This window comes from Podarcis pityusensis (genome assembly GCF_964106645.2).
Source record: "Podarcis pityusensis genome assembly, chromosome: 4".
In the NCBI taxonomy this organism is placed as follows: Eukaryota; Metazoa; Chordata; class Lepidosauria; order Squamata; family Lacertidae; genus Podarcis; species Podarcis pityusensis.
Genome location: NC_138027.1, coordinates 57,292,321 through 57,318,537, shown reverse-complemented (window position 1 = coordinate 57,318,537; position 26,217 = coordinate 57,292,321). Strand labels below are relative to the sequence as shown.

Below are 26,217 nucleotides of genomic sequence, written 5' to 3'. Positions count from 1 at the left end.
ATGTGCTTAAGCCATCCGTATTCAGGAGTGAGAATTCCTGTTGTGAGAAATCCTGTTTGGATCCCAGTCCAACTGCATCCCCAAACGTGAAATTAAACAATGCATCTGAGTTTACAACACACACCTGTTTTGCTTTTCAAGCATAGGAAGCAAACCAAATGAGTCCTTTATATGCATGCTAATAACAAGTCTGCCAAACTGTTAAGAGCAGGCCAAAAGCCTATCAGGGTCTATTTCCTCCCCCTTCCCCCAAAACATTTATATTCGTACACATGAGAGAGAGCGTGACAAACTGAAACTGTCTCCCCCTTTCCCCCGTTTCTTCTTCTTTTAAAAAAAGAGCATCTACGTAGGCTGTGTGACAAGCTCCTTTTATTCGAGCGTGAAGCACAATGTCGTTTGGAGGTGAGTCACTCACTCTAATCATACAGTAAATACTCCTCGCCAGGCAACTTAGCCAACAGAGCTCCCTCAGGGCTCCAGCTTAAAATGCTCTCTCTATATCAGGAGGATTAAAAGAAGGATATTCTTGAGCATCACAAATAGCATATCAACATCTTCCTTTTCCTTAATGTAAGGAACAGAGTGATTCAGAAAAAAACAAGTGTCCATCGGAAGATGTTTTAATATATGCTCCTTATCTCTCTCTTCCCTCCCTCGCCAATATCAGGAAGTCAATTTCTTTGAAGTAAACATGAAGTCTATGTATGGGCAGGTGCTTATAGTGACAGATGACAGTGTCAATTTGCCACTGGGTAGCCTCAGACAAATTAATACCAACCTTAGTACCTCTTAGCATTCTTGTGGGGATAAAAAATAGCTACCTCTACAGATGCTAGCCCAGGCTTCTTGGAGGAGAACCCAGAAGGAAATGTAATACATACACAAACAAACAAACAAACAAACAAACAAACAAACAAACAAACACTCTAAGCATTTGATTGTCAAATCCTTCATCATTGGAGAGATAAGGGGCTGCTGTTTCCAAAACTTTTGGAAGCAAGATAGTTTCCCTTTAAAACATGTGTTTTTTTAATGGCCACTGGAAAAGGGGGAAGAAAGATTTGACCCACTGTGTGACGTAGCGGCAGAACGTGCTTTAATGGCACCTGGGGCACACACACACACGCTGGGAGGGCAGGGATCGGAGGGTGAAAGGAGCCTACCGCACGCCAGCCCAGCCTTTGCTGCCAACACGGCCAGAGCAGCACCAGGCCCAAGCTGCTTTGCAAGGCTGGAATGATCAGACTCAGATGAAAGTCTGATGCAAGAGTCTGTTCTTTATGCTCCTTTGATATCGAAAAGCTTGCTCCTCTCAATACCAACAAATAAAGAGAGGTAACACAATCCTAACCTTGCCTAGGGGACCATCAGAACAGTAGAGCCACCACCACATCCAAAGCCTTGTTGGCTCTTGCTGGTCTGGGTGGAAGGTGAGAGGCGGTTTCCTTGTTGTTGATGATGTTGTTGTTTTGCAGCACCAATTCCAGGCTGGCACAACAGAGAAGATCCATCTGACAATGGACCAGCATAGGAGTCAGTGGATTCCTGTTCGAGTCCAGCTCTATCCCTGAAATGCCCTGTTTGGGGGCTTGACACTGACTACTGTTAATGGGATGAACACCAGCTGTAACCACCCATCCGTTCAGGTCTCCACAGCAGCAAGAGATCAAATCTAATCCCTCCTCAAGTCATCAACATTGGAGAGTTGGGAATGGTCCCCGAGTGTTTTGTATTCTTAACATTTATTTAGGATTATACATAAGAATGCCAGAGGAACCTGCTCGACCGGGTCAGAGGCCCATGTAATCCAACAACATGCTCTCATAGTAGATTTCATATGTACCTACGGCAGGTTTGGGGAACCTTTGGTCCTCCAGATGTTGCAGAATTACACCCCAGCGAGAATGGTCAATAGCCAGGGATGACGGGAGTCACAGTTTTCAACATCTGGCAGGTAAAAAGTTTCCCTGTCTGGCCTCTAGGAAGCAGGCCCTGAGACCAGCAGCACTTTCTCCACCTACAATTTCCAACAATGGCATTCAGACATGCTGCCTCCGGAAGTGGAGGCAGAGCACAGCCTTTTCCTCCATTAATTTGTCGAACCCTCTTTACAATCATCCAAATTAGTGGCCATCACTACCTCTTGTAAGAGAGAATTCCGTAACACTTTCTTTCGTCTGCCCTGAATCTTCCAACATTTTTAGTTCTAGCTATTAGATATGGAGAAAACCTTTTTGCTATCCACTTTCTCCACACCATGTCTAATCCTATACAACTCTCTCATGTTTCCCCCCCCATTCATATTTTTTCTAAACTAAAAAGTCCCAAATTCTGTAATCTTCAGTCCAACCCCTTAATCATTTTAGTTGCCTTTTAAAGCACCATTCCCTGCTCCACAATAGGTGTTTTGAGGTGAGGCAACCAGCACTGTACACAGTATTCCAAGTGCAATCACACCATAGATTTGTATGATGTTGGCTTATTTTCATTCCCTGTCCTAATGATCCCTAGCATGGACTCCTAGCAGCTGCCACACTGGGTCAACATCTTCACTGAGCTATTCACTTTGACCCAAAGTTCTTATTCCTGGTGAGTCACCACAAATTCAGATTCCATGCGTGTATTTGTTGAAATTAAGATTCCTCCCCCCCAACAATGTGTATCTCTTTACACTTGCTTACCACTGAATTGCATTTGCCATTTTACCACCCACTGACTCAGTTCAGAGAGATCCTTTTGGAGCTCTTTGTAATCACTTTTAACTACCCTGAACAATTTGGTACCATCAGCAAACTTAGCTACCTCTCTGCTGATCCCCAACTCTAAAATCATTTAAAGGTAAAGGTAAAGGGACCCCTGACCATTAGGTCCAGTCGTGGCCGACTCTGGGGTTGCAGCGCTCATCTCGCTTTATTGGCCGAGGGAGCCGGTGTACAGCTTCCGGGTCATGTGGCCAGCATGACTAAGCCGCTTCTGGCAAACCAGAACAGCTCATGGAAACGCTGTTTACCTTTATCTACTTGCCCTTTGACGTGCTTTCGAACTGCTAGGTGGGCAGGAGCAGGGACCGAGCAACGGGAGCTTACCCCGTTGCGGGGATTTGAACCGCCGACCTTCTGATCGGCAAGTCCTAGGCTCTGTGGTTTAACCCACAGCGTCGATCAAGTTAAAAAGCACAAGTCCCAGTACTGATCCTTGGGAGACCCCACTTTCTACATCCCTTCATTGGGAAAATCCATCCCCTTTTCCGTAAACTAAAAGCATCTCAAGAGAATAGATATATGTATATACATACCTGTATGATTTGAAAACTGGACAGAGTTCACAGTATCTATTTCAAAGCCCAAAACCTGCAAAAAACCAAATAATACTTATAAACAAAATTCCTCCTTATTCTAGGGTAGCAACATATTTCTGTGGCCCACTATGCATTTAAGTACAGTATGTTGATTACTAAAAGCTGGGTAATTAATCAAACCCATAAACAATAAAACGCTTCTGCTGGAAGTCTCCCTTCTTCTGCCAACACACACAGTTGAAACATACTGATGAATAAACTAAAATAGAAGGTAAACAGGGCAAACCTGTAAAGACAATATTACTGCAATAATAAGGACAGGGAGGAAAAAAGGTAGAAAATATGAATGTGCAGTTCTCAGGATCCCAAGGGCCTAAAAGGGGAAACTCTTGGAGGATGAGGGAAGGTTGTTTACAACAAACATTAATATTTTGTAAGAGTGCAAAATCTAATAAACAGCATTCCTTTGCAGTGATTTGATATTGCAGAGAATTATGATGCAACATGCAAAAAATCCCTCCCCGAAAACAGCCAAGCCTGGGAGGGAGGAGCGGGTGAGATGGATATGTGTATGGCGTTGTCGCAAAGAGGTAAATGACTCTTTGCAGTAGCAATAGAGATAACAGTAAATACCGTATATATTTATCTGATATTTCAAGGCATGCTACATTTCCATCCATTGCTTAAGTCTTAGGCTGCAAATATGATGGAAACATCTGACATTTAATATATTTGCTCTCAAACCTCTCTTGGTAGGAATAAAATAGTCTTCAAAATAAAAGCTACTATATACAGCAGAGTGAGTCATAGGGAGACAATAGTAATAGTGCAGAAATCGTGTATGATCCATTTTCAAGCAATTTGCTGGCAGTTTAATTGAAGCTTTGCTAGTCACGCCGTACACTGGGGGACATTGTGTCTTCCTTGACATGACAGGGTAGCCCCTCCACGTAAATTTAAGCCACATAACTAGGCTATGCTATACTAAAGTAAGACTCATATTCAGATTCACTCACAAAATATCTGCAGATTGCAATATTTTTCCCCCCTGTGGCCTAGGGAAGTGTACAGATTTGATGAATCTGCAGCAACCACTAATAAAGCTGGCTTCTTGGTTCTTTGCAACCACAGCTGCATTAGCTTTAAAATATAGGGACGACAGTTTATTAAGAGCCCTCATACCACTCCAATAATTTGCTCTCACAAAGGCAGCTGTGTGAATGTGGCTGCCCAAGCATAGCTGTCAACCTTCCCTTTTTTTGCGGGAAATTCCCTTATTCCAGCGCCATTTTCCCTGCTTCCCGCTGCTATCCCAGATTGTTGGATATCCCATAGACTGTCCCCGGGACAGGTAAGGCTGCTGATCCCTTATTTTCAAGGCTGCTGATCCCTTATTTTCAAATCTGAAAGTTGACAGTTATGTGCCCAAGATATCCATGCACACATATCCTGACATCATCTATGGTAGCGTATCCAGCCCCCTGGATACTTCCCAGCAAAGGAAAACTAATGTGAACTGTTATTACTGCAGTAAAACACAGAACCATAGAGCTGGAAGAGATCTGTTTGTGTACTGGCCACAACAGTCTTCAAAATGAGACTATTGCAATGCATTTGACGTCTGAAGACTACACTGGTATAGAACAAGGCAGCTAATTGGTACTAGCCACAGGGAACATCTCACCAGTGTTAAAATAGCTCCACTGGCTTCCTATGTGTTTGCGACCAATATGAAAGTGCTGATTTGATAACCTCTAAGAGACTGTTATAGCTTGGGACCTGGATATTTGAAGGACCACCTATTCCCATACAAACTTTAAATAGATAGGTAGGTAGATAGTATTTATTAATGTCCAACACTTAATAAAAAATACTGGTAGGTTGAGACAAAACGGCACTTGGAGAAAGGCTGTTTTTGAGCTCTGTGGTTTATTGTATCTTATTTTATTTTAAAGTTTATTTGTTTTAATAAACAAATAAACACGAGGGGAGCTGCAGCCCAAAAGTATCTGGAGTGCAGCATGCTGGCACCTGTGATCTAGGATAAAATCAATCACACTTAACATTAATTGTGACATATGTGGACTTTTCCTAGATCAGGGCCCAAGTTAGTACAGCTTTCCTAATTGATTGTTTTTAAAAATGCAATATTAAAAGTTACTGGTGCTAACATTTTTTAAGCTCCTTGTGTGACCAACATTAGTATAGCTCCTTTACTAGTGAAATCTCATTGTGAGCAATTAGAATAATGTAAGTCAGCTGAAAGCCTGAGTGGAATAAGCAAGCACTTATGAAACTGGATCCATATGGTCATTTCACACAGTTTAATTGAAGAAGAAAGAATTCAAGCTGGTAACCATTTGTCACGGTTCACTAAAGCAAGCAGTAGCTATAGTTATTGCCTGATAAATGCAGTGAAGGCCACCTCAAAATCACCACTGATTGCCTCATAGACCGTTGCGATGTGATGAATGCCCTTTAGCCAGGCACTGAATATTTCACCCGTCACATACACGTGCACTCAAAACTTTATGCACTTTTGAAGTCTATGTGCTCCATACACTATAGGAAGATGTGTGTGTTTTATATAATTCCATGCAAGCTTTCTTTCTTCAAGGACCATTTGAAATTCAACCAATATGTGTCTGTCTGTCTGTCTGTCTCTCTATCTCTTCAACTTAAGAACAGCGGAGACAAAGAAACTGAAAGTGCTGAGGAAATAATTGCAGAGCCAAAATAATAAAGAACTCTAAAAGATACAACATTTCCATAGTAGCTCCTTAAAATTCTAACTCCATCTTAAAGACAAGCTGGCCACCACCAAAGTGGGGAAAAACACCACTCTACTTTGCAGTGAATTATTGCTTTGATTAAATAGTCATTAGAAACAAGAAGAATGCATTACTGCGATTTCTAATAGATACAGATAGCCAAACAAGTAAGCCACAGCGTTTACTGGTTGTACAACAGCAGGTTTATATTGCCTCGTATATCAATGTCTGAATGCAATCCAAAAGGTTTGTAACTATAGAGAAAGCCTATACACAAGCCCAAGTCTATACAAGCCAGGATCCATCTCCACTACCCATCTCATGAGTACAGGGGTAATGCATCTCATTTCGCCTCCTGAGGCAAAACCGGAAGTGCCACCCTGCTGCTGCTGCCACCACTACCACCATACCTGCTGTTGCTGCCACTGCCTACACTCCCTGCTTTGCTGCCATGTGCCCTGCTGCATTGGTCACTGGCAGAGAAGAGTTGCCGCCATCAGTGCCCTGCAATCCTTGGATGAAAGGTGGTATAGAAATTTAATAAATAAAACATTTTGGCCTAGTCCCCCTTCATATTCCCAATTCCAATAACTGAATATATGAACTCAAGTGATCTACCTTATAAAGAGTCAAAGCATTAGTTCATCTAGCTCAGACGGGAGTTTCTCCCAGCCATATCTGGAGACGTCAGGGATTGAACCTGGGGTCTTTCGCTTGCAAAACATGTAACATTCTACTAAGCAACAGCTTTTCCGCAGCACAACTTGTATGGAGGGGAGAAGAGAATGGCTGATTTGAAGACTGGGAAGGTAGTCAGATCTGCGTTTGATGGGGAGCCTTGAGCAAAAGTAATTTTTTTCTGCATTTCAAATTTATTGTTACAAGCCACCTATTCTGACATCCACCCTGCGTAATAACTGGATAACACTATCTTACTACCAAGCATAAGTTCATTGTGGTCTGTTTCAGATAGCTGGAGGTTTTAGTTTTCCCAACAGGACTCACGTGACTAGATCACATATCTTTTGACAGAATTGTTCAGAAAATTACGTACCCACTTTTAAACGTTCATCCATCTCAGCAATGAGTAAAGGTAAAGGGACCCCTGACCATTAGGTCCAGTCGTGACCGACTCTGGGGTTGCGGCGCTCATCTTGCTTTATTGGCCGAGGGAGCCGGCGTACAGCTTCTGGGTCATGTGGCCAGCATGACTAAGCCGCTTCCGGCAAACCAGAGCAGCGCACGGAAACGCCATTTACCTTCTCGCTGGAGCGGTACCTATTTATCTACTTGCACTTTGACGTGCTTTCGAACTGCTAGGTTGGCAGGAGCAGGGAACGAGCAATGGGAGCTCATCCCGTCGCAGGGATTCGAACCGCCGACCTTCTGATCGGCAAGTCCTAGGCTCTGTGGTTTAACCCACAGCACCACCTGCGCTGCCCAGCAATGAGTAAACATGTGCTAATCTGAGTACCTAGTCTGATGACTGCAGACCACACAGGGCCAAGATGAGCAATGTCTGCAACGCATTCAAATACTGCAAGCAACAATGCACACTACAAGGCAGGTACCACCAGCCTTTAATAGCATCATTAGATGCAGCTAGTCACGTCTATGCCCGAAACAAGCTCCCAATTTTCCATCTCTTCACCAAACAAAGTTAAAGAGGAATATCTTAAACTTTGGAAGGATGGAACAAAATTTAAAAAACCCTTCCAGTAGCATCTTAGAGACCAGCTAAGTTTGTTCTGGATGGGTACGTTATCCATGCATTGATCTTTTGGGGCTGCACTAGCAACATCCGAAATCTTTTTATTATTATTAACTTTTGAGGATACTGCTTCTGAAATCCCAGGTTGATAGACTGCACTTACTGCTTACTATTCTGTGGAATCAACTGAAAAGTTATGGCGCAAAAAAACAAAAACAAAATAGAGCCACATCAAAAACTGTTTGCCAAATCAAAGTAATGCCACAGTTTGTTTTAATCCACAGCATGCTCTAATCTCAGTTCCTCGGTCCCCTGATGGAAGTGGCAAGATGCAAGGCAGAGTGGCACTTCATTGCATGTCAACTGCATTGCAGGATCGTGACACAGCATCAGCAGCATAGCGTGGGTTGTCAGCACCCGGGGCAAGGCAAGTAATTTGCGCCCCCTAACCCCTAACCTGCCGCCGCTGCCAGCTTCTTCTTGCTGCTGCCTGGTCTGGTCTGGTGTGGTGTGGTTCTCTCCCGCGCTCAGCGCTGCGCTGGGCGGCCGCTGCACTGTCCCTCCCCCAGATAGTCCCTCGCTCTCTCTCCGCACCGCACGCCTGGCACCCACCCCCTCCACAGTGGGCGGCGACCCAGCGGCTCGGATCGGATTCGCAGAGCCAGCACTGCAGTGAGAGAGAGTGAGTGAGCCAGGTAGGGGCAGAGAGCTGCGAGTGCGAGCGCACCCCCCCTAGATGTTGCGCCCGGTGCGGCCGGCCCCCCCTGCACCCCCCACGCTACGCCACTGCACAGCATAGCTCCTCTACTGGAACATTCCAAAGTTCTCAAAGTGTTCCAATACACGTCACCAAATTAGGAACAGTATTTAAGAGAGTGCATCTGAACAAATATGCCTGTCTTCAGTTTATCAGGATAGCAGCTTAGTTGTTAATTTCCAGACAGAAACTACAAAATACAATTAGACAGCTTTGTGCAAGGCAGTTTTACATAAATCATTGGCGTTCCAAGTGTTGTCCTGCAGGCAAGGTTTTTCTTTAGAAGCCTAAAATTTTATAGTAAATCACTCAAACCATTTGAAAGTTATTGTGCTTTAAAAGCAACAATGGTTTTAGATACAGGAGATTTCTTTCTTTCTTATTAAGTTGCGCATCTCAATATGTGAACTTTTTTCTTCTTCAGATTAAGCAGCTGTCAAGTAGGATTAATAATGCATTCTGAGATTACCGAGTCTCATATCTTCAGCCAGAACTTTTTCTTCTGTATACTCCCCACCCCCCACCCCAGCTTTGGTTGCCACCTTGAGGGGGATGGAAATTGTAATTGCTCATCGGCACATTAATTCATTTTTAGAAGTATGAAAATCAGAACTCTTTATTCCTCAGCACTGAAGCAGAGCTAGCAACTTTTTAAAAATGTGAACAGCAACATTAAATCCCAGTCAGGACACTCTGAACAGGTGCCACCCTTAAGACAGCAAAACACACATATGAACAGCTTTTCCCTTCTGTCTGTCAAAGGCAGCAAGAGGGGTTTGCTATCCATAAATACCTTCTTTCACTAAAGGCCCATGGCTGGCAAGAAATAATGGAAGAATCTTGAATTAGAAGGTGGGGAAGAACCTAGAACAGGCATAGGCAAACTCATCCCTCCAAATGTTTTGAGACTACAATGCCCATCATCCCTGACCACTGGTCCTGTTAGCTAGGGATGATGGGAGTTGTAGTCCCAAAAACATCTGGAGGGCCGAGTTTGCCTGTGCCTGACCTAGAACATACCTGGCTAGATCAAACTTGCATGGTGCTTTCTAAAGGATAAAACATATCGCTTTGAATTCAAATCCAAAACAAAAAGAAAACACCATTAATTCATTCTCTATGCTGACTTTATTTTAACCAAAAGAAGTCACTGAAATAATTGTTATTTTTGTCATTGTTGTAACTAGTCTAATCACTGCTGCATTCAAAATAAACACTCACATGTCATTTTTTTCTTCCTTTAAATCTACAACAGTCTTAAGTACAAGTTGATTGTGGTACAGGTCAAGTAGTGTTACGTCCAACAGAAATTGAGGAAAAGGAAAAAAAGAACGTATTGTGATTTTCACAGCAGTTTTACGAAGATCCTCCACTCTAAACAAGAAAAAACTATAAACTGAACACAAGAAGAAAGACACCTGGGTCAAATTCAAGGAGGTTGTGCAATCAATGGAGGGCAGAATCTGGCTCGCAAATACTTGTGCTGTGACATCAAAGAGAAACTCATTCAGAGAAGATGCACAAGCTGTATTTAAATGCTGCAGTGTAAATGTAAAACACTTTGTATATCTGCTTATCTACTATTAAGAAAGATTGAGGTGGCCACTTTAGACCACTGAATTTAGGTATCAAGGGTTCTATGAACATTGGGCTGGCCCTGCAGTAGATTAAAACATATGCCAAGTTCTGGGGAAAGTTGGGATTGAGTTTGTGAGGGGTCTCTAATTAGCATATATATATTTGTGGGGGGCATGACTATTCTGGGAAATTCTAGCCTAAGGGGGGGAGAGAATTACTATTAAGAATATTGCTTAAAAGAAATACATTTACAATACTCAAAAGCTATGTTAGAAAACTACCTTTATTTATCTTAGGTCATTCAAAATATCACAAAATACTGTGCAAACTTTCAGAATCTCTACTATTCTCCTCTTTTGAATTCTCAAAAAAAAAAAAAAAAAAAAGCAAGCTTGCTACTACCCCAATATTATGAATTTTTCCTATATGTCAACATGACTGCTGTTACGTTTTGTAAAACTGAGTTCCCCTCAGATAAAGCTGCTTTAAAAATGCAGCGTAATCTCAGAGTGGAACATAATGGCTAGCATAGGTCAACCAATCATAAATTGGTCCTACTCAATTTGTATCTCTTGTTCTCTTATTATTTAGCACAGCACATCAAGCTTATATAATGGGACTACATAGTTTAGCTGTATTTGAAAGAAATGAATACAGTGAGGTACCAAAATCTCATTAAGATTTTGGAGATATATTCCCAGGGCAATAATGCAATACAGTGGGTAGGCAATTGACTTAAAGATAAGGAACAAAGCAACAATAATGCATCACGCTGGCAAGAGGCATTGAGCTAGCTATTTCAGGGTGTAAGAGTGGAAACAATGCTGATTCATGTATTCTATTATGACCCTGAAGAGGTCATGATTGTCCAAAGTAGGAGTCTACATTTAACTCTCAACGGTTTTACTTTATGTAGTTTTGAGAATTTATAAAACCAGCAGCAAATGATGACTATTGTGTCTAAATCTATGGCTTGTCATGAAAACATAAAATAAAGTCTTGTAGTTGTACTGTTATTGTTGTTTAGTCGTTTAGTCGTGTCCGACTCTTCGTGACCCCATGGACCAGAGCACGCCAGGCACTCCTGTCTTCCACTGCCTCCCGCAGTTTGATCAAACTCATGCTGGTAGCTTTGAGAACACTGTCCAACCATCTCGTCCTCTGTTGTCCCCTTCTCCTTGTGCCCTCAATCTTTCCCAACATCAGGGTCTTTTCCAGGGAGTATTCTCTTCTCATGAGGTGGCCAAAGTATTGGAGCCTCAGCTTCACAATCTGTCCTTCCAGTGAGCACTCAGGGCTGATTTCCTTAAGAATGGATAGATTTGATCTTCTTGCAGTCCATGGGACTCTCAAGAGTCTCCTCCAGCACCATAATTCAAAAGCATCAATTATTCGGCGATCAGCCTTCTTTATGGTCCAGCTTTCACTTTCATACATCACTACTGGGAAAACCATAGCTTTAACTATACGGACCTTTGTTGACAAGGTGATGTCTCTACTTTTTAAGATGCTGTCTAGGTTTGTCATTGCTTTTCTCCCAAGAAGCAGGCGTCTTTTAATTTCGTGGCTGCTGTCACCATCTGCAGTGATCTGTAGTTGTTTTAATGTGGACCAATAAAGTCAATGACCAGTATCCAACAAACTGTACAGTTAGTTCCATGAGCCCAAGGAAGGGTTCAGACTTGTTCTTCTTTAACAGTGTGTTCCCCCACCCCCACAAAATTCATGGCAAATTGCTTTTGAAACGAAGAGACCTTTACAAACTGTGCTTAGCCTGTGTGTCTGCAGTTCAAAGAACAAAGGGCCCAAGTTCTCAGTCTTATGCTCCCTAGCATTGGAGCTCAAGACGTCAATCATTTAGCTGCACTGTCAACTGCAATATTCTAGCAAACGTTAATGAAACTCTTAGGGAAAGTATGCATAATTCCTGCACCCCCTTTTCAAAGAACGTCTAAGAGACCTACCTTTGTACCTTCAGGAACAAATATTTGAACCTAGACCAAAACGTGCAGCTTCAAAATTCATGCAATGAGAAAGGGATCAGGAAGCCCTCTGATGAGAGCCAACTGACTCATCTTGCTGCTAAGCCACAGAGGTGTGAAGGAGGACCTGCTGGCACTCTGCTTCAGGGCATGGAAATGGAGCCTGGTGCAGCACTTTCGATCCCTCCCTTATCAGTGACTCTTCTGGGGGAGAAAAAAGGGTGATAATCCAAATTCTGTTGATTCCCCCCCCCCCCAGGGAAAAAATACATATACATGTTATAAGAATTGTAAGGTCTCAAAGATAAAATAAATATTCATAAATGCACACATATCTAAATATATGAACCATGGGTCTGAAATAGGATGGGAGGGCAATCCTGAAGCCATTTTGACTCTCCCAATGACCTCAAATATTCCTCTGCAGTAAGGGAGGCAAATGGGGAAAGCCTTCCCATTGTCTTTTTGCTTGCAAATCCTGTCTTAAGGGTATATTTGTGTATGAATAGGGTGAGCCTGTGGCCTGGATTCAGGAACTAAAGTATTAACCATCACAAAAGAATGGCCAGACTGCCCAGGTAATGCAATCAGGGACTATTATCAGGTATCCTGGCAGACAGGATTTCTCTGTAGACCGCCTCTTTCTGTGATGTATGTATGATGTTTTGTGGGGGCTACAGGGTGGGCAATTTTAGGTGTCTTTATAAGGGCTCTGGGTTCTCCCTCCCTCCTCCGTGTGGTGAGTGGAGATCCTGTTGCAACAGTTTATTTTCCTTTTCCTTTAATAAAGATCAGGCTTACTAGCCACTTTGCTTCTCAATATGCTGTACTTTTCCGTGTATAAGACTAGGTTTTTAAACCAAAAAATAGGTTTAAAATTGGGGCTCCTCTTATACACGGGTATTGCTGAGGGGTGTTTTCTTAATTTGGAGTCCCCCCAAATAGGAGGTGTCTTATACATGGAAAAATATGGTAGTCTGGTAGGCCTCTGTTATTTTTCTCCTACCGATAGGGAACCCACTTAACGACTCTGTACGGGCTCTGGAATAACCCATAAGGGAAAGGGAGCAGTTTTTTCTTCTAACAACATATACATTAAAGATAATCTCATTCACATAGTCAGAAAACATCCTGAAATGTGTATTTGGAAGTTGGGCACAGCCCTAAAAAGGGCCACAACCCTAGAAAGACAATATTCTGTACTGCAGACCACAGCATGGTTGTGCTGTGCTGACAGGTGCAAAACCTGAGGCTAAAGTTTAAGGAGCAAAGCCAGCATGCACTTCTGATTTCTGAGGGTATGTTCCTAGCCCTTCATTTGGATCAAGGATGCTGTTATGAAAACAGCAGATGTTCTTCCAACTGAAATTAGAAATGTGTTACTACAGGCTTCTAACTGAGAGAAAACAAATGTGTCACACTCCAAGCAAAGTTTTCACTTGGATTTTTAAGAATTTGATTACTACTTTGTCGAGTGCAACTCACTATTTATTTGCACTTAAGTGAGAAAGTAACCAGGTGAAATTAACTCTAGCGCCCTAACAATAAAGGGCAACTTTGAACCCCTGATGTAGAGATAGAGAACTTTGTATGTTATGTCAGTTTGGCTTTGCTGTTTCTTCTAGCGCTCTGTACGGACACCCTATCTGCCCTGTGGCCCTCATTTGTGGCCCCTGGATCGCTCCACTTTGGCCTGTGCTGCCACAGCAGCCACCCAACTCATATTCATCCCTGAGGCAATTTGGCAGTGCACCCCCCCAACCTTCTCCTTTGAAGAGGCAGCCACCTGGTAGGTCCCTCCTTTTTGTGGTTTCCCCTTTTTCTTGCTCATGTTTGCTCATGTCTACTTGCTGCTGGGCATTCCTGCTGGACAAAAGTCCCAGGTGGCTCTAGGCCACTCAACCTAACCTGCAGCAATCAAGGGCTGTTACAACCCAACTCAAACGAGGCCTCTGAATAGGTCCAGTTAGGCCTCAACCAAATCCAGTGCACAGATCTGGTTTCTACATAGGGCCCCTCCAAACTGGAGTGTGTGTTTTGTGGGTGTATTCTGCAACCTGTCAGTGACTCAATTAGTAGTGGATTTATACTAAACTATCCACACATCATTCCAGTTTACTAGTTGTTCTATGATGCTTCTGCATTATTGCTGTCTGGAGGGGCACCACTGATCTAATAGTGCAACAACCCTCAATAACATTGTGGCATGAAGTTAGAGGATTTCAGCAAGAAATCCCTTCTAACTCTACCATTCTATGACATGTGCCAACTGAAAACAAAGCAGTATGTCTGTTTCAAAGGTTTTACAGGCACAAACGTTATTTAAAGTAGGTCATGAATAACCAGCCCAATACCATCATGAGCACAAATCATCCTGAATGCAAGTAAAGAGGATGGCTGGAAGAGTCCCAAGTGCTTTTCATTTTCTAACCTTTATTTATCCTTTTATCAACTCTGTGAAACAGAACTGGCTGAGGCAACAGTTCAGCCAAAGGGTTTCATGGCTGAATGGTGATTTCAACAAAGATTGCACACCCATTTAATCCCAACTATGCACACTGTCCACTGCATAATAAATGCAATCTGTAGTTCCCAGGAGAGTCATAGACTCAGGGCTGGAGGTGGTCTTGCAGGCAAATTAGTCCAACACCATTCTACTCAATGCGGAAATAGAGTTAGAGCATCCCTGATGCCTCTGCTCCCAGGAAGTGAGAGATCTAAAAGTCCAACTGTTATTACCATTAAGAAGCTTCTCCTAATGTTCAGCCCAAATCCACCAACATTAAGTTCATTAGATCTACTCTTGCCTCCAGAGCAGCAGAGAACAAGCCTTTGCTCTCTTCTACGAGACAGCCCTTCAGCACTTTGAGAATGCTAACATGACTCTATCTTTGTTTTTTCTCCAGGATAAAATATACCCAGTTCCCAGTACCCAGTATGGTGTAGTGGTTAAGAGCGGTAGACTTGTAATCTGGTGAACCGGGTTCACGTCTCCGCTCCTCCACATGCAGCTGCTGGGTGATCTTGGGCTAGTCATACTTCTCTGAAGTCTCTCAGCCCCACTCACCTCACAGAGGTGTCGGGGAGGAAGGGAAAGGAGAATGTTAGCAGCTTTGAGACTCCTTTGGGTAGTGATAAAGCGGGATATCAAATCCAAACTCTTCTTCTTCTTTAAGCTATCTTCATGAGAATTCTTTTGCTTTCCCTTGACCATCTTTGTTGTCTTTCTTTGAATCTGTTCTAATTTGTCTGTAGCTTTCTTAGGTGCTGCACCCAGCACTGGGTACAATATTCCAAAGATCCAGCCAATGTGGAATAAAGTGGAACTACTGCATCTCATGACTTGGAAAATTTGGTTCTGTTAATACAGCCTAAATAAACTCTCACTACCCTTCTTTGCAGCCACACAACACTTGCTGATTCATGGTTCAGCTTGTGAATTCCTGCGGTCCAAAGATTCCCATATACAACTGCCAGTGCTATTTTTATTTTTTTAGAAAAAGAGATGCCATAACACACCATGAACGCCTCCCTCGTTCTCTTAGAATGGCAATGGTGCCCACCTGAGAGGTGCCGGAACTGAATTCCAGCGAGTGCCGGCTGGGGAAAAACAACAACCCCTGACAACTGCCGAGCCAGGTATCCTCATGTAAAAAGCAAGTACAGCTATATTTTAGCTTAAAATAAAAGTTGGTCTTGCTACAATGGACACATTTGTTTGTTTGCCACAGTGCAATAAAGAAGATAAACATGCTGGTAATTTGATAAATAATCTCATAGTTTGCACACACCAGTGGTTTTATATGTTTTGCTTGCAAACATAGGCAAAGAGTCTTGTGGCATCAGCAGTGGCAGCTGTCCCTCATCACCACTGCTGGTTTCACTCATTTATTTTTTTTTACCTCTTTACTACTGTTCATTTTGATTTTTAAACCAGCTTTCATGCCTTCTATAAATAGGAGTGAAACGTCAGCATGACTCAGAATGCTGAAACATATTTCATTTGTGATTCAGGGCAATTTAGCCTACAGAGGTTCCACTGCTCAGAAAGACCACTAACCTCTGCCATCAGAAACAGCTGCCACTAGAGAGGACAGATTAGCTTCACAGCTTCTACATTGCATCAGAGCATATACTGGCATGCGCTGACGTCTGCTCCAGCACTGACTTGCATGATGATTATCCTCTGGTTGAAAGGGGGGGGGGGATCTTCTCTCTCTCCTAATATGGAGACACTTACCCAGAGCAGATTTTAAAGCCATGTGGTCTCTGATCAATAAAGAGAATGGTCCTCAAAACTCTGTTAAGTGGCAAATGAAACGTGTTCTTAATGAAATATGCAGACTATTTAGGTATCACTGGTTCTGCCTCCATTCCATTCATAATTGGTCCAGATGGCAGGGGCTGGCAAGATGCCTGAGCATCACAGATATTCAAGGCTGAAAGCAACATATTATAGAACTTCCTCTATCAGAAAACATATTTATCTTTCTATCAGCAAAGCCTTTATCAACATGCAAACTTGCTAGGTAGTCAAAATAACCTATGTCTGTTTCATATCCCTATCTGCAAGATATAGATAACAATGCTTTATTGTACATATCTGTTGTAAGGATTAACTAGACACTGCATGTGAAACACTCTGTAATGTGCCCTATAAAATGCCCATTCATTAATTCTAGTAACTCTTTCCCCAAGGTACATTCAGAGTCACTTTATAAGTTTTTAACAAACTTAAAGTAAAACAAAAATGAGGTAGCATGATGCTACTATACAATACATCATCTTATGTCCAGTTAAAAGCTGTCTTGTACAAGATCAGACCTTAGTTCATCTATCCCAGTACTGTCCATTCTGACTCTCCTTTTTAAAACTGGATTATGTCAGAGATTTGACCTAGGACCTTCTGCATGTAATGTGTATGCTCTTTCACTGGGTTACAGCCTCTCCCCTAAGAAGGGAATCAAAGGGGAATAAAGGGGTCTGCACTATATCCTGATGTGAAAATACTGTTCCATATACATGTGTTGCTCCAGTATAGTGGGGAACTGCAGAGCCTAGGGCTTGCCGATCACAAGGTCGGCGGTTTGAATCCCTGCGATGGGGTAACCCCCCCATCGCTCGGTCCCTGCTCCTGCCAATCTAGCAGTTCGAAAGCTCGTCAAAGTGCAAGTAGATAAATAGGTACTGCTCCGGTGGAAAGGTAAACAGTGTTTCTGTGCACTGCTATGGTTCGCCAGCAGTGGCTTAGTCATGCTGGCCACATGACGCGGAAGGTGTCTGCGGCCAAACGCTGGCTTCCCTCAGCCAGTAAAGCGAGATGAGCGCCGCAACCCCAGAGTCGTCCACGACTGGACTTAACAGTCAGGGGTCCCTTTACCTTTTATGCCGAGGTCAAATTTTCTGCGACTGGTTGAGAGTTCAGTCACAGGATGCATGCCATGGTATAACCAGAAGTTCTGGTACCAAATGACTTAGCAACAGGCTGCTTTAACAACCACCTGAACCTATCCAGCCAAACAAATATATCCAGCCATTAAGATGTTCCTTGGAGGCCTTTCTTTGACCATGCTCACTTTCAGAACACAGATGGGAGGGAGACCCAAGAGATGATCTTTTCAGTTCTGGTGACCCAAACCATGGCACTCTCCTCCAAGGGGAGTGGTTCACCTTGCCCCCAGTATGATGTCTTTTTGGTGGTAGACAAATTTTGTCACACCTTTTAGTTGATGTGTTTATTCATAAAGTGTTTTAATTTCACTCATATTTCTGCTCCATTTTTATGTATTATTGTTACTTTTCAGTGGCTCTGAAAAGCTGTGGCCTTTTTCACATCAACAAACTTCACCCTTTATGTATTCATTAAAACATTTCTGCTCCAGTTTTCAGCTGAAAGACCCTCAAGGAGGCTAACTACACCAACAAAAAATATAATCAGAAAGTAAAAGCAGCCGTCACCCCCCCCCCAAAACCTCCTCCAACCCCACAAAACAGAACTCAGACAACAACTTGCTGGAAGCAAAATATATATAGAGAGAGCAAAACAATCCAGAATTAGTTTAACTCAGCCCAAATGCCTATTGAAAAAGTCAAGTCTTCACTGCTTGTGAAGTTGTAAAGGAGCTATGCAGACTCCTCTGCAAAAAGGCACTCTATGGGTCGCTGCTACAACTGAAAAAGCCCTGCCTTGTGCTCCCTCCTGCCAAGGGACACACTGCAGGGCTTCTGCTATTAATCTGACTGCATGTGCAGGTTCATGCGGGTTTCTTCCAAATACTTTGGTACATTCCATCTATTCACAGTGTCTCAGCTTGTTTTAAGTATCCTTGTTTTAAGAAAACCTGCTCCTTTTCCCTTATGGGGTATCCAAGAGCACTTATAGAGACCTTAAGTGGGTTCTCTATTGGTAGGAAAAATAACAGAGGCCAACCAGAGTAAACTGAAAAGCAAAGTGGCTAGTAAGCCTGATCTTTATTAAAGGAATTGTTGCAACAGGGTCCCCACTCACCACACACAGGAGGGAGAACCCTGAACAAACCCTTATATAGACTTTTGAAACTGCCCACCCTGTAGCCCAATACCACCCCCCTAAAACATCATAAATACATCACAGAAGGAGGCGGTCTACAGCAGAACTCCTGTCTACCAGGAGACTTGATAATGGTCACTGATTGCATTACCTGGGCAGTCTGGACATTCTTTTGTGATGGTTAATACTTTAGCTCCTGAATCCAGGTCACAGGCTCACCCTATTCATACACAAATATGCCTTTAAAGGCAGGATTTGCAAGCAAAAAGACAATGGGAAGACTTTCCCCATTTGCCTCCCTTACTGCAGAGGAATATTTGAGGTCATTGGGAGAGTCAAAATGGCTTCAGGATTGCCTTCCCATACTATTTCAGACCCATTGTTCATATATTTAGATATGTGTGCATTTATGAATATTTATTCTATCTTTGAGACCTTACAATTCTTATAACATCCTCTAAATAACTGCTTAAGCATGGCTGTCGTTCTCTGTAGTGACAATGCAAGAAATTCATCACATAGAAAGTAGACTTTGCTCCCTTAGCTCCCTGGCCTCTTAAGAGTCCCAGCACTTCCTTTACAGACTCTCTGATCCTGGTTTACTTTAGTTCACAAATAATAGCACAATTCCTAACAAAATGCTGATATTAATTTGGTGATATATCAATGGCAATACTCAGAAATCACAGGCAGAGAAAGCATATAAGAAAATATCAAAACCCTTCTTCCTGACATGCTAGCCGCTAGCTGTCTACAGAATGAGGTTTTAGCCTGAGGGTAACATTTCATCATGCAATCCTCCACCTGCATTTGAAGTCATACAATCCCAGGAGGATGTACAATGAGATGCTTCTCAATGTGTGGATCAACCCTAAATAGCTCTTAGCTTTGGCAATGAAACACAAGCAATAGCATTGCTAGGTTCTGCACACATAATCTGGGGAGGGGGGTATTTCTGGTTCATTCTGACAGGATTCAATAGCAGTTCCTTCCTTGTAAGTGCGCAGCATATTTGAAATTTGCCTCAGTTGGCCTGTATTTCTACACCTCCCCCAAACTAATTTCCTTACAGTAAATGTGGGAAGAGATATTATCATTGGTCTTTCAAATGCTCAAGCACTACAGTGATTGGCAGAGAAAAGCAAAAGGGGTTGTTGGACATATTTTGACCAGTAGGTTGGTGCTGCTTTTGACTGCTAATCAGAGTTGACAATGCTGAGTACCAGGCAAAAAGTGAAGCTTGTGCATAAACCAGAAGTCACAAACCACAACTTGCTGTTTCTGGAAAAATGTGAATCCCTCTTTCCAACCCTGCACTTCCATCACAAGTGCAAGCACATTATGCTCTATGCTTGCAAGAAGGGCCAGAGCAATTATTTACTAATGACCAGTAACAAAGGAACATAGAAATCTGCCTTATAGTAGGTCAGATGATTTGTCCACCTAGCCCACTGTTGTCTCTACTCTGACAATGACTCTTCCTTACATCTTCAACCTTTCCAAAACCTGTGACTCACTTTTAACCCAAACATGCATTTGGGGACCCACTTCTTAATTCTTTTACCATCTATCTATCATCTATCTATCTATCTATCTATCTATCTATCTATCTATGGAAATATATATAGATATAGATATATGGAAATTGCTAGTGCTGCTGCTACAATCCACCTTGGATTAGGCTGTGATTCAATATTGTGTCCCAACCTACCAACTGAAAACCCCATATTTTAAATAATCGCCTTTCAAGTGGAAATCCCAGGGACTCAATCTGGGACCTTCTGCGTATGGTGCCTGTTTTATACATCAAGCTATGGTTCCCTCCCCAGCATAATATTTACCTTCCACACCTGAGCCATTTTAAAACCTTGTTAAAAGTGAAGAGGCAGATGCACATTTAGATCTCTTTTTTTGTTCAGCTAATACAGACACAACTTGGGAGGACAGACACCAGCACACTGAATTGCATTTCACAGCATTTCTAGGGTACTTAAAAATTTAAAATAATCCCTTCATAAGCTTACAGTGGCTAATAAAATGCTTAATCTTCACCATGGCAACTTTCTGCTGGTGATGTTTCATCAGGTTCCTAGCCTAGGATGAATTCCAAAAGAACAGTTCTATGGGTTTGCAGCCATAAAATGAGAGAATGTGCTTAAAGCACCACAAAGACAATCTAGTGCTTTTGTGCTATCATAGTCAGAAGCTTAATTCAACAGGTGGACTGAGACAATGGCAAGTATATATGCTGAAGGCAAGATAAAAGATAGTGATTTGGGATAACTCTTAGGATATATATTTTTTCACACTGAAATTTGCAGTGGTAGCTTGTTTCTTTTTGTACGTCTGCTACAGCTGAAGCAGTAGCTGTAAACAAATGGCGGCAAGTGATTGTACTTATAAATGGCATCAACTGGCTATATCAAATTTTACAGAGAAGCATTTTATATCAAGCAATGCTCAAGGTCCTTTGGTGAAAAATCTAAAAGTTCTTTGGGTTTTTTAAGGCTACAATCCTAACCATATTTATCTGGGAGAATACCCCATTGAACACACTATGGCTTACTTCTGAATAAACATGTACAGACTTGCACTGCAAATGTATTTAAATGGCAATTTCATATATTGGGAAATGGAGATACTGCAAAAAAAGAAGTTTATCCTTTGTTAGCAGAAGTAGTCTGGGACAATGGCAGCTATATAATCCAAAAATCCAACCCTAGTATCTGCTTTAGCTTTGAACTCTCTGTGTGTGATGAACCTACTGACCTGTGCTCAGCTGGACAAATTCTTTTGGGAACAGGTTACTCATCTTACAGTACTGCATGGTGAGGTTACTCATTATTTACGTCTGTTGCTGCCTGTGCAATATGCTTGATGCAGTGCAAAAATCAATTAGCTGTGTGCAACATTTCTTATGAAGTGACCATTCTTTTCTGATTCTTTGGGAATCACATGACAGCCAGAAATACTGCATTTTATCACAGCTATTTTAGGAAACGTAATTATGCAGCATTTGAAAAATGGTTTGAAGCTACATTCCAAAACATGCTGGACAGCACTGTAAGTCCCAAAAAATCCAGAGCTCTACCTGGAAACAAGGTGTCCCCCAACGAAATCTAACTGCCATTAAAACATTGCCTAAACAACCACTGTTAACAGTACAGTTGTTGTTGTTTCTACATACTTTGCATTCCTGTTGGTGCTATGTAGTAATACTGGTCAGCACCTTATGAATATACCATGAAAATCAGCAACACCAAAAAAAGGGCCTGTTAACATAGACAAGCCACCAACAACTGAAGGAAAAGAGCCAGATTCGGAATTTTAACATACTTGATTCTGTGTTTTTAAAGCAGTGGCTCTTTGAAGGATCACTCATTGCGTTCAGGGGAGCTGCAGGACCGACCCTGGAAAGCCTTTTAAGATACCCAAATGAAAACATTTTTTTTTTTTATGGGAAGGACGTGTCACGGCCAAGCAACCTCGCCACCGCTGACACTTGCCATCGTTCCCCAGAGCTTAGAATCTGACACGTCTTCGTTTTGTTTTTCTCTCGGCATATTTCTTTGACCCTCGCCCTACTTGGCAGGCGCTGCTGCGGTTAGGAACTTGCCTGAAGGCAGCCGCTCTTTAAATATATATATATATATATATATATATATATATATATATATATATATATGTGTGTGTGTGTGTGTACACACACACACACACACACACACACACACACACAGTACAGTATCTCCCTTCCTTCCCCAAAACACCCCATCCCCGAAGAAGGGACGCTTTCTCCGCCCTCTCCCTCCTCCTCTCCTGATGCACAGGCTGAGGCTTGTGTCAGGAGGGGCTTCCTTGGCAGAGCCTCGCCTAGAGAGAGCGAGGTGGAGCGGGAAAGAATCACTACACGCCTAAGCCCCACTGCTCCCTCTGGACTGGGAAAGGCAAGTCTCTGCCTCCAGCCAGGCCGCCCGACGAGTGTCCTAGGCGCCCTCCGCGGACGCTGGAGCCACAACCTCGCCGGTATTTGCTTTCCCGGGCTGCGCGCCTCAGGCAGCCTTGGAGACGGCAGGAGGAGCCACCTGCCGCCGCCGCCGCCTGCTCGGTTGTGTCCCTCCGGCTTGCCCTGTCTCTTCTCTGACACGCACGCACACATGCACACGCACACCCGCGCACCTACCTGCAGGGGGAAAGTGGCCGCCTTGTTGCCCACGTAGCCGCGCACGACATGGCTCTGGATGGAGAGCACCCTGCACTCCGGCTGCTCCTCCATGCCTGCGCACCCGCGGCGGCTGAGCTAGGAGCCGGACAGTCGCGCGCCCTCTGCGCCCAGGACAGCGCAGCTCCGGGCGGGCTGGACCCAGCGGCAGCGGCGGCGGCGGCGGCGGCTTTGCAAATCCGCCTCAGCAGCAGGGCGGCCAAGGACAGCGGCGCGGAGAGCGAGCGGGAGAACCGGCGGCAGGAGGGAAGGGGGGAAAGAAGAAAAGAAAGTCAGGCGATCGGCGCAGACACCTAAAAGTCTCTTCTTACATCACAGATGAGACTGAGCAGGCGGCAGCTCCCGCGAAAGCAATTTAAAGGCACACGCCGCCCAGCGAGCAGAGGGAGGGAGGGAGCGGGGACGGCGCGCGCAAGGAGCCACCTGCCCCCTTAGGCCGAGCCTGGTGCGGGGTGGGCGAGGGGGGAGAAGGAAGGAGGAACCGCGGGCGAACCGCCCACGTGCGACGCTCTCTGCGCCCGCGCGCGATTGCCCGCCTCCCTGAGAGGCAGGAGGAGGAAAGCTGAGCGCGAGAGGCGCCCCCGGTGAGGGGCTTCCCAACCCCAGCCTCCCTCCCTGCCCGCCCGCCCGCCCGCCTTCCTACGCGCTGAAGCAAACATGTTAAAAAAAAAAAGGGGGGGGAGCGAGCTTTGTGGCACGCGCGCCCCACCTTGAAAAGACTTTGACAGATCGCTGGCGCCTTCGGAAGCTCTGGTGGGCTGGAGCCCCCGCCTCATAAGAAAGGCCGTGGCTCGACGAAAGCTGCTGTCAGTTATTCAGGGCGCTTTTGTGGTTTCAGATTTGTCGTTGAGCAGCGGTTTCCTCTTCCCAGTACTGTAGAGAGGCCCCGAGCCCTACTGGACCCTTTCCGTGGGCACGACAGCAAAGAGAGGCAAGTCCCCAGCTTCTACATAATCGCTATAAAGACGCCTAAAATGGCCACACCGGGACACAAGCAGCCACGACCAGCAGGAGGAATAATTCTCGCAGTGGGCTCCGCTTCCCACTTAAATGCACATCCCAGTTAGGAGAGGCACGTGAGAAAACGGTGAGATGCTTGCCCATGACAGTTGGACATCAAAAGAGGTACATAGCAAAGTTACTGTGACCGCAAAAGGACGTGCACACGGAAGAGATTTATAGAGACCAAAACACACAGAAAGCTAATTCATTCTTCAGGTTCTGGATTGTTATCTGGCCAAAACAGCACTACCCATGCAAAAGAGGAAGGTATCAGTAGGCTCAGTGGGGGCAATGTTTGCAGGAATGCAGAAAAAAAACTAAAATAAAAAAATTAGAGAGAATAAAAACTGCAACATTTTGTTGCAATTCCTACTTGTCAATGTCTGTTAGCCCTGGTCTGCACACTTCCAATTACCAGTCACTGGGGAATAGCTAGTTCTGTTGCAATATTACTTGGAGATGACAGTGGGCTGGTCAGGATGGATCTGTGGTATGATCCAGCAATGTCATTCTAATGTTATTCCCTACAGATTTCTCAATGCATTTTAGAATTCATACCCCACTTTTTTCTTAAACCAGCTACCATAAAGACACCTACAAAAGTCCACAAGAGAATAAAAAAATCCTCTGCATAGCAATGATGGTCAAGGGAGAACATGAGCACATTTTCATCTAATTTATATAAACTTCTTTTCCTGTTCATATAGGTCCAGTTCTTTCTCACCAATGGCAAGCGAGCATTTGCTATGATATAAATGGGATTCTCTGATTTGTATCTTATATTTTGATTAAATCTGTCCACACAGCCTACGTACTTACCACTGTTCATGCATAGATTTACTAATTGGCAGTACTCCGAAACAAATTATTGTCTGAGCTCCAGTAATTGCACTAAAAGCCTAACTGCTTCTGTATCCTCCAGCATCTATGTCCCAGACATCACAATGTGTGTGTATGACAAATGCCTACACCCACATCTATTTATACATGCACCACAGTACCCTTTTCATTTTTCAATCCCAACTCAATGCATGCTATACTCTGTGCTCTCTCGGAAATTCAGAGTTCAATGTGCTTCCAGTTTTTTGTCAATAACATTTCTATGAGGCACTGCCACACACAGTACAGTGGTACCTCGGGTTAAGTACTTAATTCATTCCAGAGGTCCGTTCTTAACCTGAAACTGTTCCTAACCTGAAGCACCACTTTAGCTAATGGGGCCTCCCGCTGCCGCCGAGCCCCCAGAGCACGATTTCTGTTCTCATCCTGAAGCAAAGTTCTTAACCTGAGGTACTATTTCTGGGTTAGTAGAGTCTGTAACCTGAAGCATCTGTAACCTGAAGCGTATGTAACCTGAGGTACCACTGTACAGTAATGTGTTTTCTATTGAAAACCAGTACAATTATAATTTCCTAGCTGTTGAAAAAGTGTTAACTTCCGGTTTAAAATCAATAATTTATATGGAAAACTTTTAAGATGTTGATACAAGGTAGGGGCGAAAACTAAAATACATTTTTTGTGAGATTAGCATTTTGTTTCATATGTTTGACTGTAAAATATAATCTGTGCAACTCCCCCCCCCTTTGCTGTTTGTTTCTTCTTCTTTGTGACTCATTTGTTATGTTTAAGCTCAGTGCCTTTGGCTTTGATTCAGTTTTGGAAAAAAATATGCACCACTTGCCTCTGGATCCAGCTATGGTTTTTTTTTTTGCAACTTTGCAACTTTACAGTTTGGTTTGCTGGAGTCAACAAAGAGGTTCAACTTTGCATGAAATCATTTGATTAATTATACTAGCAGCAGTAGTATTATTATGATAAGAGAAATCAAAATATATAAAGAGAGGGGAAACAGAGAAAGAGTGCTTGAAGTAGGATGGGGTGCCATTCTGCTTCTTTAAAAGCATTCCGCTACTTTTCAAGTGCACATAATCAAGCCTGGTACAACTATCCCACTTCCCATTTTTCTCCCACTGCTGATAATGTCATTGGACTTCTTGTTATTGATGTGCATCCCACTACTACCACATCGTGGCTGTCATGCTGGAGTCCCCCAACAAGCTGAAGCTAAGCACCTTACCTTGCCTCACAACCATGACCAAGTTATGCAAACTGGACCAGGGAAGGCTGCATATTAGCACATTAGTTGGGAATCCATACAGTCATCCTCAATAAGAAATGGAATTCTCTGTTCAGCCAGAATTGAATTAGGTAATATTGCCATGAACTGCCAGTGGAAAAGGTGCGGGGGATACCTTTGTCTTGGGTTAGAAACTAATTGAAAAATCGACAGTCTTATAAAGACTGCCCTGTGATGGAAATTATGGTCAGTTTGAATAATCTGACACAATATTTTAATCTGCTGGGTTT

At 43.4% G+C, this 26,217-nt stretch overlaps 1 protein-coding gene across 1 annotated transcript in view; it reads right to left on the bottom strand.

Annotated features, from left to right (window-relative positions):
• Window positions 1-22,991, bottom strand: part of PDXK (pyridoxal kinase) — a 50,040-nt gene extending 27,049 nt beyond the window's left edge. Inside the window, exons 1-2 of the mRNA XM_081003788.1 lie at window positions 22,810-22,991; window positions 3,299-3,353 (exon numbers count right to left, since the gene is read on the bottom strand). Coding sequence (XP_080859914.1) covers window positions 3,299-3,353; window positions 22,810-22,902 — 148 coding nt within the window. The 5' untranslated portion in view covers window positions 22,903-22,991. The remainder of the gene's footprint in view (window positions 1-3,298; window positions 3,354-22,809) is intronic.
• Window positions 22,992-26,217: the final 3,226 nt, after the last annotated feature.